General features: G+C 39.4%; 1 protein-coding gene across 2 annotated transcripts in view; it reads right to left on the bottom strand.

Moving 5' to 3' along the window:
* The window catches only part of Man1a1 (mannosidase alpha class 1A member 1), a 173489-nt gene that overhangs the window by 118898 nt on the left and 40111 nt on the right, over positions 1-14480 (bottom strand). For both annotated transcript variants that reach the window (XM_034524436.2, XM_034524437.2), the window contains exons 3-4: positions 11512-11608; positions 6622-6737 (exon numbers count right to left, since the gene is read on the bottom strand). In XM_034524436.2, coding sequence (XP_034380327.1) covers positions 6622-6737; positions 11512-11608 — 213 coding nt within the window. The remainder of the gene's footprint in view (positions 1-6621; positions 6738-11511; positions 11609-14480) is intronic.

Here is a 14480-nt window from a genome sequence, read left to right as displayed (position 1 = left end):
GATCTCCTTTTATTACCTCCTCCACTAAACTCTGTCAGGTTTCTATTCAGAGATCTGTCAGGGCGTTCCTGCAACGCACAACCAACACTCAAGTTTCAATGACAGCCGCCTCACTGCATACCAATGTGACGACCGTGATTAAGAACAACTTTTCCACTACAATCCATTGTCGTAATTTTGTCCGGGAGCAATGCTACTGGAACCACACACATGATAACTACACTTATGTACAGGAAACCTTGCAACGCTTCTCGTCAAAGGAACTGCCTACAGTCCTGGCCTGTGTTTCCCAGTCATATACTCCTTAAAGAACACTTCTCCAGAACGTGTGTTACTTCACATTTCAGGGATTCAGAGTAAGTATAAAACTTAATCTATTAAAGTGTAGTCACATCTACTGTTAGTGTCTACCCTCGCAGCTCTAAACTGCAAAAAATAACAGAACACATTTCTTAAGACTGTTAGCCGTGTTTAAACTATTAAAGCTACAGAGAAAGGCAAATAACCGTGTTGTCTATGTTAATAGGCTGGTTTCGCTATGAAGGTTCGGAAAGGATCCAAGCAGCAGCTCAGATCTATCAGGAATCATCACTAGAGAGACAAGGGCCTCTTAGAGCCATAACTCTTGGTCAGGTAACCCTCAGCATCAGGGTAAATACCCCATCACTCCATTCAGCAGGATAATAAATTAGTGGTCTGTCCCAATCAGGATGTAATACTGCTTATAAACAAACCTTTTCTAGGAGCAAAATTAAGAAAAACGTCATTTCTTTCATGCTTCATGGAATGGAACGATGGGGCAGGTGGCCAAATATTCATTCAGTGATGTGAGAAGACATGGCATTGGGGATGAATTGGACTCAGTCTTCCTAGAGGACCCCACAGCTTCTTTGGCTTACATATTTAAATGAACATGTTTAAATTATATCTTTAAGTAAAACAAAACAATACCATAAGCAAACAAACCCCAAACACCAAAAAAAAAAAAAAAAAAAAAAAAAAAAAAACCTTTCCACCAATTTTATCATGTAAAATGTATGGGATTTATTACATATCGTGCACAACCTTGGCACTTTGCTAAACTTCTGTGCATCAGTGTTAGTCGAGAGCAAGCTAACCTACTCCATTCTTGTCTTTCCTAAAGAAAGCCCCACCTCCTACACCAAGTACTACTTTCCTGCGGTGCCCAAACACAGTAAGGACACCATTCATCTAGCTTTCGTGTTCACAGAGACTTTGTGTAAGGAACTGCTACCTGGAGAAAGTCTCTACCTTTATAAAACTTGCTACCAAAGGTAATGTTTAGTACTTCCTAATTAAAACAGTATGTTTTCCAAGTGCAGTCGGGAAGTTCAACTTTGAATTGAGTAGCACTCACTCAGAAATCCATTCCCACACTAGCAGCCACCACAGATATGTTCACAAGCAGGTGAACGCCGTGTAGGTCACCTGTACTTGCATTCCAACTATAGAAAAATGACAGCACAGGTACCAGTGTACTCCGTGAGCGGGCCTTCCAGCTCAGTCTCCCATATTCAGTCAGGAAGTAGGCTGAGCCACGCATCTTCTCTGTTTCACCAGCACTGATTAAATTCTTACTAAATGATAAACTCCAATAAGCACTGTGATAGGAAGATGACATGCTTAAGTCACAGGCTCAGATTCCTAGCATGTGTGTGTATTTCTCAACTTTTTGTATTTCCTCTACACAGACACACACACACACACACACACACACACACATACACACTCAGACAGGGCGAATCAATTAGGCAGATCTTGTTTATTATAGCTCCTCTTTGCTGTGCAGCCTTGGGAAGATTAATTAACTATGTATATCTATAAAAGAAAAAAAAAAAAACCCTGCCCTTCCACAGAGATTGAAATAACCTATGCAAAACACCAACCAGCCTCAATCAATCAATCAATCAATCAATCAATCAATCAATCATCAGGTGTTAACCTGGTACAGCCCCTTTGGCCTGTCTGCCTTTTCTCCTTGTCTTCCTCAGGAAACCCAGCTCCAGCGAAGGTGTCCATTTTTCCAGTTAGAGAAGCACCTGAAGTGTAAGTCACTGGTCCTTGGAAAAAGCTTGGTAAATAATTAGCATATGAATGAATGGATAATGAATAAATGAAAACCTAGACTCTTTCATCCTAGGCTTACACTGAATTGAAATCAGGAAGCTCATCAGAGTCTATTCTAGCGGTGCTCCATCTCACCTGTATGCCTCTGCAGATACCTGAGCTGAACACAAGCTCCAACAATGAAGCCCGGCCCCCTACTCCCTAAATCATATTAACCCAATGATTTATTTAAAACCGGTCCTAAAAGATGCTTGGATTCTGTGCTACCAAGTGAATCTACTTGTTATGCTTTAGTGAATGGCAGTATAAAACCACTGAAAAGCATTTGGTGAAGTAAATTTTAAGTGCTATAAAACTGAATATTTTGCATGGACACACATTTATTCTCAACTTTAAGGACTGATTTACACTTAGAAATGCTAGGATTAAACCCCAGCAGTAGTGTTTCTGTCTCAGATCGATTTCTTCTTCCTTTGCAGTGACATTGGATACATTTATATGCATTAACTTAAAAAAAAAACAACAAACAACAACAAAACAAGAAAGCCTTGGACTTTCAGTTAAAATACATTATAAGAAAAGGTGTTAGCTTAAATGCAGGCCTTGGTGTGTCCGCTAGGCTAGACTATTTCATGCTATCTCTATAAATGGAATGCCAGTTTTTTCTATTTCAGGTAAAGCTTACTTTCCTCTCTCCCCTCCCATGAATGCAAAATTAAATCCCCCAAGTTTTTTGATGGCAAATTAAGCAGTTGTTGAAGCAATCACGTGAAGCTTTCACATGTGGCTTATAAAACTAACAAGAAAACACTGTGCTAAAGACCCATATCACTCAGTGACAAGGAGAAAAATAATTCATAGACCTTTCCTGAACTTATGTCTTTTTAATATGAGAAGCTCTAACTCTGGATTATTGATATTATTGATACATGTGTTTAAAAAATGTCTTATACAGACCAAGTTGGCTTGAACTCTTTTTTTTTTTTTTTTAGCTAAAGCTGGCCTGGAATTTCTGATCCTCATGCCTCTACCTCTTGAATGCTGGGATTAGAAGGCATGTGTCACCACAGTCAGTTTTATATGGTGCTGGGGACTGAACCTAGGATTTTGTGCATGCTAAGTAAGCACTCTACCAACTGAGGTACACTTTCAATCCAATGACATATTTTTTAATGGGGAAATATGGTAATTTGGATAAAGAGGCTCAGCGAATGTTTCAAGTCTCCTCATGCTATGACTAGTGTAATAAGGCTGAAGAGATGGGCAGAGGGTAAAGCATTTGCACTGCAAGCATAAGGGCCTGAGCTGAAACGGCAAGCACTCGTATAAAAAGCTGGGCAGCGATGTGGATGTGCATTCCTGCTATGTGAATACTTGGTGTGGGCAGGTGGGCTGGAGTTGGGGGAGAATCCCAGGAGTCTGCTGGTCAGGCAGCCTAGACAAAATGGGGAGCTTCCAGTTCAATGAGAGTCCTTGTCTTAGGGAAACGAGGTGCAAATTGATAGAGGAAGACACCTAGTGTCCTGCTGTAGCTTCTCTTGTGTGTATCCCCAAACCCCAAACATATACAACACCTGCCATAAAACTACACACACACACACACACACACACACACACACATATGAGGGGTGTGGGAAAAAGATAGATAGATAGATAGATAGATAGATAGATAGATAGATAGATTAACAAACAAAAACTTGAGACATATGGCTACAATTTTTAGAAGAACGTTCGAAAAGCATAGCCAGATTATCAATAGTTATTGATATCAATGCATTAAAGTGCATGTTTTTAGCTTAAAATTTAAACCTTTAAAAGTCAACATTTTAATGAACAAAGTGATAGCTTTGCTCCTTTGTGAAGGAGGTGACGGTGACACTTTTTTGGCTTCTACATAGGTTTACATGCCCTATTTAGATTCGCTTTGCTTCTCAGGGGTTCGTGTAGCCCACAGGAAAATTCTCTTTTCACCTAATTAGTGGCCCAAGGCCACCAATCAAATAAGAAACAGTGATGTTTTCTCTATTACTTTTAGAGCCCTCTGTACTTAATTTTAAAAAATTAAATAGTTCTCACCCTCCAAGTCTCTTCAGTCTTGATGTTCAGAGGAAAGAATTGCTGTAAGATTTGGAGAGGCTTGGAACAACACTGCATGTATCAGACAGACGAACCCAAAAATCAGAAAAGGGGCCTGGGACTACTCATAGGTCTAGTGCTATTGAAGTTTCTAGATGTGGAAGAGATATTGCCATAGCTGACACATGAGTGGGTGGGGTAGGTAGCTGGAGTCATTCCTAATAATAAACATTGCTAAGACTATGCCCAGTGCACTCACCAAGCACATGCAAGAGCCTGCATTTGATCGCCAGCACCACAAAAGCAAGCAAGGAAGCAAGGAAGCAAGGAAGCAAGGAAGCAAGGAAGCAAGGAAGCAAGGAAGCAAGGAAGCAAGGAAGCAAGGAAGCAAGGAAGCAAGGAAGCAAGGAAGCAAGGAAGGAAGGAAGGAAACAAGGAAGGAAGGAAGCAAGGAAGCAAGGAAGAAAGGAAGGAAGAAAGGAAGGAAGGAAGCAAGCAAAAAAAAAAAACAAAACAAAAAACAAAACAAAACAAAAAAGACCAAGTATTACTAAAGGAATAAACATAAAAAGGGAAAATTTTGTGCTCTAATCTTTCATGTTTAATTCTATTGACATGAGCAGAAGTACCACGTAACGGCCCAAATCACAGTTCTGTACATTTGAACCACCAGCTCTTTATAACCACTTTTCCTCAACATCTAAAATAATAACCAGGGGCTGGAGAGTAGCTCAGCATTTAAGAGCACTTGTTCTTGCAGAGGACCAAGGATTGTTCCTCATACCCATATGGTACGTCACAACCATCTATAACTCTAGTTCCAAGGGGCCCAACTCCCTGTTTTGCCCATCTGTGGGCCAGGCATGCTCATGGTACAAGAGCATATATACATGTAAGTAAAACATTCATACATGCTAAAATAAATAAATATAAAAAATAAAAATAAAATAAAACACTTTGCCACACTGGTCTCCCAAATTCTGGAATATTGGAATATTATCTCTCCGGTATTCTAGAATCAGTTTCCAGGAACATTAAGCATAAACGTTTCTGTCCATAAAACCTTCTAAATATAGCATGCAAAACACCTAATCAAAGAAGAAAGAATAAAATATGAAAACTTGCAATTTATAAATCTTTTAAAATGAGAGCGATGGATAAAGACACTAATCTTCAGTGCTCTGGCTAACGCTGATGTCCAGTTTCCATGGGAACAAAAGCATGCCGAAGCAGCAGGGTGGGCAGCAGCCCTCTCTTCCTCCATCCCATTTCAACATGCAGTTCCTTGTTGTGGGGATTCACACATACTAGTGAACACTTCCTAGCTAGAAAAGAAGCTTAAAAAGATTTCTGCAAAGTAATCTCAGATTTAAAATAATACCAACAATGCAGCCATAAGTTAAGGACTTTTAAAACATCAGGGCTAACACACTTTCTTCTCCTTAGAATAAGTTCCTTGCCAACATCCTTATGAGGGAAAGCAGTGACTGTCCAGTTAGATTCAAGGAGACACAGTCCTCTCTAGTACATGGGTCATCAAACACCTGAGCTGTCTCCCTTTATCACCGTGTTCCCTCAGAGTACATTGGGTCTCAGGATATTTGCCAAAAAGGTACATATACAAAGAAATTGAAAACTGTTATTTATACACACACATCTAGATGTTAGTGTGTTTTTTCCTGCTGTTTTCTAGTAGAAATACTTGGGCAATAATGTTTGAAGCCTTACTTAAGTGACAGTGGCTGCTGATGCCTTGTACCATGTCAGGATTAAGGACCAGTTACACAGCCCCATGACACAGTCATGGCTCCAGCATATAGCCAGCCATATGCTCTGGAATAAACCTTAGAGGCTTCAAGATCCAACTCAGAGGATCCAACTCAAAGGAGAATTTGATAGTGTAGATGACTTTAAATATTTCTTTCTTTTGATTTGATTTACCCTTTAGCAAAAAGGATATATGCCATGTACAATAACTGAACAAGCACAGAGCTTAAGAGTGTCTTTTACTATTTAAAGGTGCATCATTTGGAGCTGTAGAGAGCACTTAGGAAAGTGCTTGCCTTTCAAGCAGGAGAACCTGAGTTTGATACCTACAACTATGTCAAAAAGCTGGGTGTGATGGCCTGAATGTGTAATTCCAGTGAGCTGGGAACAGGTAGATCCTTGAGTTTTCTGGCTAGCTAGCCTAAGGTGGGTGGCAAGTTTTAGGTAGTAAGAGATCCTGCCTTAAAAACTAAAGGAAGAAAAAAAAAGTGGGTAACCCTAGAGGAATTATAGCCAATGACACTATTCTCTATTTTTCTTATGTACACATACACCTGTAAACATATCAGCACGCACACACACATGCATTAAAAAGTTGAATTTGTTTCTATTAGCACAGATTAGAGTAAATATGAATATAAGGTAAAGGTAGAATAAAACCTAAGGACTCAATGAGAAACTTTAACTTACCACATTAAAATCTAAATATTTTTTAATCCATGATTTAGCTTCTTGAAATTCAGTTTTCATACCCATAATGAAAAGGGTATCCAGAGCATCGACTATTGTAGCTCCTTTGATGTTGCCTGAAAAATACCAAAAAATATCTTTTCAATATATATGTATATACATGCATACCTATGTACAGACATACACACAAAGGCCTGGAAAATATGGGACCATACCTAGGAAAAACTGAGGGTAATCCTTAACTTACTAGTGAACAGTAATACTGAATAGAGCATTACTTACATATATATATATATATATATATATATATATATATATATATATATATATATATATATATAATATCACCAAACCATTTTTTTTCTCACAGGTTATAGGCTATGAAACTAATCTTTAACATTTGCTCCAAGTTGTAAAAACCAAACCTTTCTGAAACTTCATTTGTGATTGCATTCTCCAACAAGAAAAGAAAGAATAAGCCTGAAGCCAAGGGGCAGTTGTCGTTAATTTTTGTGTAGCTGCACCGGAGTGTGCCTGTGTGAAATTTGCTAAACGTAGACTTATCACCATGCTAACTCTTTTTTAAGTCATTGCCACCCTCGCCCTTTATCTGCAGGCAGTATGTTCCAAGAACCCTGGGAGATGCCTGCCACGGCAGATAACACTGAACCTCATCTATACCACTGTTTTCCTGAAGCATAAATACATTTAATGCCTTTCCCATCTTAACACTTAAGCAGTGTGGCCATAACTTTTGCAGTTATGGACTACAAAACCAACGCAGATGTTTTTCCCTTCTTTCCAGTTCCATGGACAGAAAATTCACTTGACTGTAGTTCTTAGTGACCTTAGCTTATGATACCTCCCCTTGCTTTTTCCATGTTAGGTTGAATATCAAGTACTTTCACTGTTAAAGGAAATATTTTTGGCTTCTCTTTGGTGCACCCAAATTCTCAGCATGGTCCTTTGGAGCTTTCAAACCATTAGTGAAATAAGAATGACCCGGATACAAGAAATGAGACACCAAGAGATATGGGAGCAAAATGGGTACCAAATGACTGACAGGTGGGTAACACATTGTGTGGATCCTTGGATGAGTCACATCCAGGGCAGGACCATAATCTCAGGATATTACTCAGGATTGTGTACTGTTTAATGCATAAGGATTATTTTTAGACTGCAGTTGGCCACAGGTGACTAAAATCCAGAAAAACAAAAGCATGGGTAAGTAGGAGGTGCTCTGTACTTTGACATAAAATCTCCACTGTCTACAAGACATGACTCATCCCAACTGCCTCCTCTCACCTAGCCAGGCCCAGGGTGTGTATTCCCTCTGAACTCCACTGCATGGACATTCTACACTTCTCAGGCACGTATTAACTCTCTGCCATTCTTGAGTCTACAAACCTCCTCAGAAGAGAGACATTATGTGTTGTTTATTCCACACTATGGCCCTGTATGACTGTAGTAGTGTATTCAATGCCTGGCTACTACATTTAGTCAGTTGCAGATCCATAAATAGAAATGGAACACACTTCAATGCACACACTGTTCAACTAATAAATGGAGAAATTATCTTTAGGAAGCTGGAAGTAAAGGAATATTAAAATACTCTACTTTCTAAAACAGAGTGAATTTAAGTATTACATAATGATAAGGACATGAAAGTTGGAAAGTTTTAGTGTCATGGTTTATCCTTACCCAGTATTATCAAAAAAAAAAAAAAACAAAAAAAACAAAAAACATACAGGGTTTATTTTTTGAGACAAAACTATGGAATCAAGAGAAACACTAGAGGGAATGTTTTCAGGTCACATTTTTAAAACATGATAACAGTTTCATGTGATCATTGATCTCTAATTCCTCAGTCATTAAGAGCTTTTTTGTTATACTTTATCTTAATACTGAATATAACAGATCAGACATAAATGGTTCTCTTTGAGGAGCAATTCTGTCAAAACACTAGCTCTGCTTTCTTCTTTAAAGTGGCACTGAGAAGTGGCAACACCTGGGGGGTCACTTCTCATGTTTGTTAGCACCATGTTAAGCTAAGGAAGGAGCACATTCCGTTCCCTGGCAAACAGGTGAGTTTCAAGTAACTAAAAAGAAATAGCCAGGAAAATGAGGCACCAGTGCTGAAAGACTCCCAAATGCTAATGCCTGGGAAAAAGAGGTTCACAGAGCAGACTGTCCTCCCTTCTGATAGGCTGCTCTTAGGGACCAAATCTGAATAAGCCACTGCAAATAAATTAAAAAAATAAATAAATAACCAGAGCCAAAAAACAAGGGGGAAAGCAGACAAATTCTTCCTTTCTTCTATGGTTTGCTGAACGAGTACACAGGTTGACATACTCCTTACAGACCAAGAATTTGGCTCAGATGTGTCTAAAAGAACCCAATTAAAAGTTTTCCTCACCTTCAAAAACTAGAAATTTTAATTTTTGCATTAAGTCCCAAGTGTTGATTTTATTATACAAGAAAATCCTCCGTAGCTTGTTCTAATTTGAAAATACAGGTAGATACCATTTGATCATTAACAGTTCATTCTGCTATATTAACATTTAAAGCCATTATTTTTTGAGTGAAAAAATAAGTACTTATCTCGGTTATAAAAGTGTTTTGTTTTGCTTTATTTACTAACAAATACAGTGAAAACTGTAAAAACATAAAGACTTGGTATGTTTTTAAAGTTTTATTACTAAAACCATAAATGTATTAGCAGAGGACCAAGCAATCTATTCAATGATGATTATGGGAAACTAACACATAACTGAGTTATCCAATCAACCTTCACAAAGACAAAAGTCAAAGTGAGGTCATTTTATAAAAAGAATTAATTATTCTGTGTATAGCTGTTTTGCTTTCATGTGTGTCTGTGAACCACATGTGTGCAGTGGTGGCAGAAGCCAGGAGGAAGCATCAGATCCTCTGGAACTCAAGTTAGAGACAACGGTAGGTGCTGGGAATCAAATCCAGGTCCTCTTGAAGAGCTGAGCTATCCAGCCCAGAGTCAGGTTTCTTAAATATTATAATAATAAACATTAAAAAAAGTAATGGCCTCTGATTTGCCATGAACTTTCAGTTTCTCTCTTAAACATGCACCTCTAGCCTTTCATGGAACCTGGACACTGAGTCCTGAGACACTACTGTACCCATGTCTGAAGTTACTTCTGCTTCAGGCACTCCCAGCTTAAGCTCCCTGTCTCAGAACCGAATCATCAGAATAGCCTCTTCCACTTACTCTTCCCTGCAATGCCCTTCTCTCTTCGTGAGACCCCAGTGACTCCTGGAATTCTAGGTGTCTACTGAACAGCGCATGCTTTGACAATTTACTGTTTACACACACATGCTGCAATCAACTCTTCAAAAGACTTGAATTATCTCCCTTAACAGCAGAGTCTGAACCGGAGCTAAATTCATGAAAAGTCCTAAGGAGACAGAAAAGTGGGGTGCCAGGATCAGGGACATGGAGTTTAATGCCAGTAGCACTGAAGTCCATATCTCTGAAAAGTCTTCTCTATTTTTTTTTTGCATATAAAAATGAGATTAAATAATACGTGCCTGAGTAGCACTCTATGATATTTGCTCTGTAAGTGTCACCAGAAGTTGTTATTGTTATAAGAACTGGTACCATCTAACATGCTCAGTTATGTTATGGAGAGGCAAGCTGGTGAGGTCAACAGTCACAGAATACTTCTTTTCCAGACCCTCATTACTTACAGTTAAAATTTTGAGAGCTGGAAAGAAATCAAGCCCAGGAGGAGGGGCCCTGAGGAGGTCTTGGCTCCAGGGAATCCATCAAACATTTCTGTTGGTTCCTTCTGTCCACAGTAGGGACATTATTAGTCCTCACAGGACCAACCACAGAGTGATGCTATGAGGGCCAAGACCCACACAGCAAAGAGCAGATAGATGAAAGCTGAAACAGCTGGCCTAATCCACGCACCTTTTCTTCCACAGAAAAACAGCAAAAAGCTATACCCCAAACTGAGTTACGGACTTGGGGGAGGTCACCACACAGCCCACTGCCTCAGCCAGCTTATTCATAAAGAAACAGCTTTTATACAGCAGGAAGCCCTTGAAGCAGGTAACTAAATACTCTTCTACAGGAATCACCAGGAACCTGGTGGGTCCCTGCTGGGGCACTCCATCCCTGGAAGTCAGCCCTGGACATCAGTTATATAGGTCTTTCTGACACAGAGCTGGTGTTGTTTCTAAAAGATACATTATATACGATTTTTCCATAGTGCCAGCAAGGGTTCAAGTTTCCTAGCAACATGAAGATCCTGGAGAATCAAAGAACGTTGGCAGCTTTTTAACCGTCAATAAGTTTAGGGAACTCAGAGAAAAAGACACTGTCAATGAAAATCCAGGAGTGGTAGTTCATAACTATGATCTCGGGGAAGGTGTGGTAATCTGGATGAGAACATTAGCTCATACAGTTAAATACATGGACCCTAGTTGGTGGAACTTGGTGGGAAGGTTTGTCTGTCACTTGGGGTGGGGGAGGGGATTTGAGGTTTCCGTATCTGTACCATTATTAGTCTTGCTCTACCACCTATTTGTGGATAAGAATATACGTTCTCAGCTACTGCTGCACTGTCATGCCTGCCTGCCTGATGCCATGCTCCCCACCATGATGGTCATGAACTTCTAAAGCTGTAAGCCCCCATTATATTCTTTATTCTATAAATCGCCTTGGCCATGGTGACTCTTTACAGCAACAGAAAAGTAAGTATTGCAGACGTTTAAGTCAGGAGCAATGCCATGAGTTCAAGGACAGCCAGAGCTATGTGCTCCATTCTAAACTGTAGAGTAAGACCTTGTCTCAAGAACCAAAAGCAAAACCAAACCAAACCAAACCTTTAAATTGAAGCATGTCATACTCACCAAACAAACTGCTTGAATGGCCTTCTTTTGATATAGGTTTCAGTTCATTCAAGCCCCACGCATAGCGTTTATAATTATTCCATGCATGGGTCATCATCTGAGTGAAGATAAAAATGAGATTACAGTTTGAACTGGGATATTTTTGATACAAGATAGGTCATATACTTTGTCTTTGAAGGTTACAGCATTAAAATTCAATGCTCAGTCTGAAAGGCTGACCATTAATTAAGAGGATGATGGTTGTCTAAATTAGGGCAGATATGAACAGAACACATGCATTACTTCTTTATCCTTACAAAACCAAACTTTCCTTTTAGGAATCTATTTAATCATATTCATATATATATTGATCATCTTCAAAAGTCAGTCCCTGAAAACAGAAATGTTACATTACAACGATGAGTCATTCCTACATTTATCTATTTCACTCGCATAAAAAATTAGATCTGGAAAGTTTAAATCATATTTTTGTATAAGGTCCTTCCTATTTTGTTTACACAGAAAAATATTCAAGGCTACCACTTTAGATTTGTCAGTGTTTTTTGACCAAGAAATATGAAAAAGTATTTTGAAATAGGTACAGAAAATATTCTACAGTTATACCAATAGTTTGAAAACCTTTTATGTATTGTAATCAGTCTTTACTAAAATATGTATTTGTATATACATGTTAACTGAAGATAGACCCTATCTACTACTTTCAAATTAGAGAAAAATAACATTTTTAAAAGTACAACCAGTTGTCCTATAAGTTGGTTGAATAAAAAAGTCTTATGACTCAAGACTATGCGTAACAATTACTATTGTAAGGACTGACAATTGGACCCAGACAGGCACCCCGTCACTGATCCATTTCCCTGCATCTCACTAAGTTGAACTGAACTTGAACTCACCATGTAGTCCAGACTGGGCTCACAGTTCTCTCTACTCAGCCTCCTAAATTATTAGGATTAGAGTCCTGTGCTACCAGGTATGATGTGAAAATGATCCCATCTGGATTTTATAAGATTATTAAAAACATCACACTCAGGGCTAGAGATACAGGTTATCAGTTAAGAGCACTAATTACTTGTCGAAAACCATTCTGTCCCACGTTTGCGGACCAAAACGTCGCAGACTGCTCTGTTAATGTTGGGACCCGCACTGCCAAAAGCCTTGGGGGCTAAATTGTTAGAGTCTGCACTGCCCCAAGCTGCTCTGGTCTACGGGTCGGGGTTCAGCAAGAGAGAGAGTGAGGATGGACTCCAGGAATGGAGACCAGACAGAGTGTGATTCAATCCTGTTTATTCTTCAGTCTCTCTACTTCTCTCCAAGTCCCTACTTCCCAGTCCCTAGTTCCTAGTACCAAGTCTCAGGTCCTAATCCTAATTCCAGTTGCTAGTCTCTTTCCCAGTTCCAAGTTCTTCTCCAAGTGCTAAGTGCCTAATAAGTGCCTAATAATTAATAATAATTTCTTCTATCTGCCTCTCGCCTTTTATATGTCTCACTTCTAAGCCTCGCCTTTAAGTCACGCCTTTAAGTCATGCCCTTAGGTCTTGTCTCTAAATCTGATCTCTAAGTCACACCCTTAAGTCACACACCTTTAAGTCTCACACACCCAAGGGAAAATCCTGGGTATCTAAAACGAGATGTTTTCAGAGTGTGCTCAGCTGTTGTAGGCTATTGTAATCAAGTCTCTTGTCAGGGTATATGGCTCAAGATGGCTGTAAGGATGATAGCCACCTTCTGTCGGCTCCCCACAATTACTCTTGCAGAGAGCCCAGGCTCAGCTTCCAGCAGTAACATAGTCACAGCTACACACAAGTCTACTTCCTGGGGACCTGATTCCTTCTTCTGACCATCTTAAGCACTATGCATGGACCTGATGAACATACATATATTCAGGGAAAATCCACACATAGAATAAAATAAATCTAAACATGATTTTATACAGTAACACATAAAGCTATTGGTGCCATTCAAGGGCTAGTTATGAAAAGTCGTCGGTACAATCAACCTGAGGCAAAACAGAGGCTATACTTGTCCCTGAACACAGTAATGAGTATCTTCATTTACCTGGCTTCTGCCTTACTTTTCACACTCGCCCATGTTATGAACAGCTAGCAAGAATCTATATGCTCTTCTGGAAATACTAGTTAAATGTTTCCCATCAGCACAGTGTTCCAACTTCACCAGAACCCTTTAAAATATATCCTCAAACCATATTGGTTTGATAGATAAGGAGACTGACGCACAGAACTTAAAACCAAAACAAAACTTGACTCACAGTCATGACATTACAGCCAAGGATCCTTCATTCATGCGTACACTGGCATGGCTCCAAAGCCTGAGGGCAGGAACCAGCATACCTCATCACTTCCCTCTAATGTGTCTGTAACAGAATCTCTTCCTTTCAAGTACCAGACTGGATCTTCCAGCAATTGGGAAATGTGTATAGGGTAATGTTTTCAAGGTTTTCCCTGTATAGATTAACTTCATAGGAAGGTGCAATGCTCTTGAGATCACGCGACTAGACTTCTGCCTGTGATGTCAACTGACGCATGGATGAGTTGGCTTCTGAGACTCTGCTGCTGCTTATCTGAAAAATCAATGTCACAGTTTCTCACAGGACTCATGGTAGGAATCTTTGCACCTAGCCCACTGCCTGACAAATGATATGTGGTCATGTGTTCATAAATGTTAAGCCTGTATCAAAAGCCATCTGTGTGCCTATCACAGAAACTAGAAACCAATGAGCTTCAGAAAGAACAGGTCCAGGAAATCCACCAGATACCTTGAGATGATGTCTCAGTTTTATCTCTTTAGCCATCCACCCTCCAGCAAATGCACTTTGCCAAACCCTTCACTTTATGAACTTCCAAATTCGTGAACTTCCAAATATACTTTAAAACTTCAGGAGCTTTGGAATATACTCCTCATAAAAACAAACAAACAAAAACAGGCTAAAGTTATTAATTCCTTCAATTATG

Source organism: Arvicanthis niloticus, chromosome 20, assembly GCF_011762505.2.
Source record: "Arvicanthis niloticus isolate mArvNil1 chromosome 20, mArvNil1.pat.X, whole genome shotgun sequence".
In the NCBI taxonomy this organism is placed as follows: domain Eukaryota; kingdom Metazoa; phylum Chordata; class Mammalia; order Rodentia; family Muridae; genus Arvicanthis; species Arvicanthis niloticus.
This window is presented reverse-complemented; position numbering and strand designations above follow the sequence as displayed.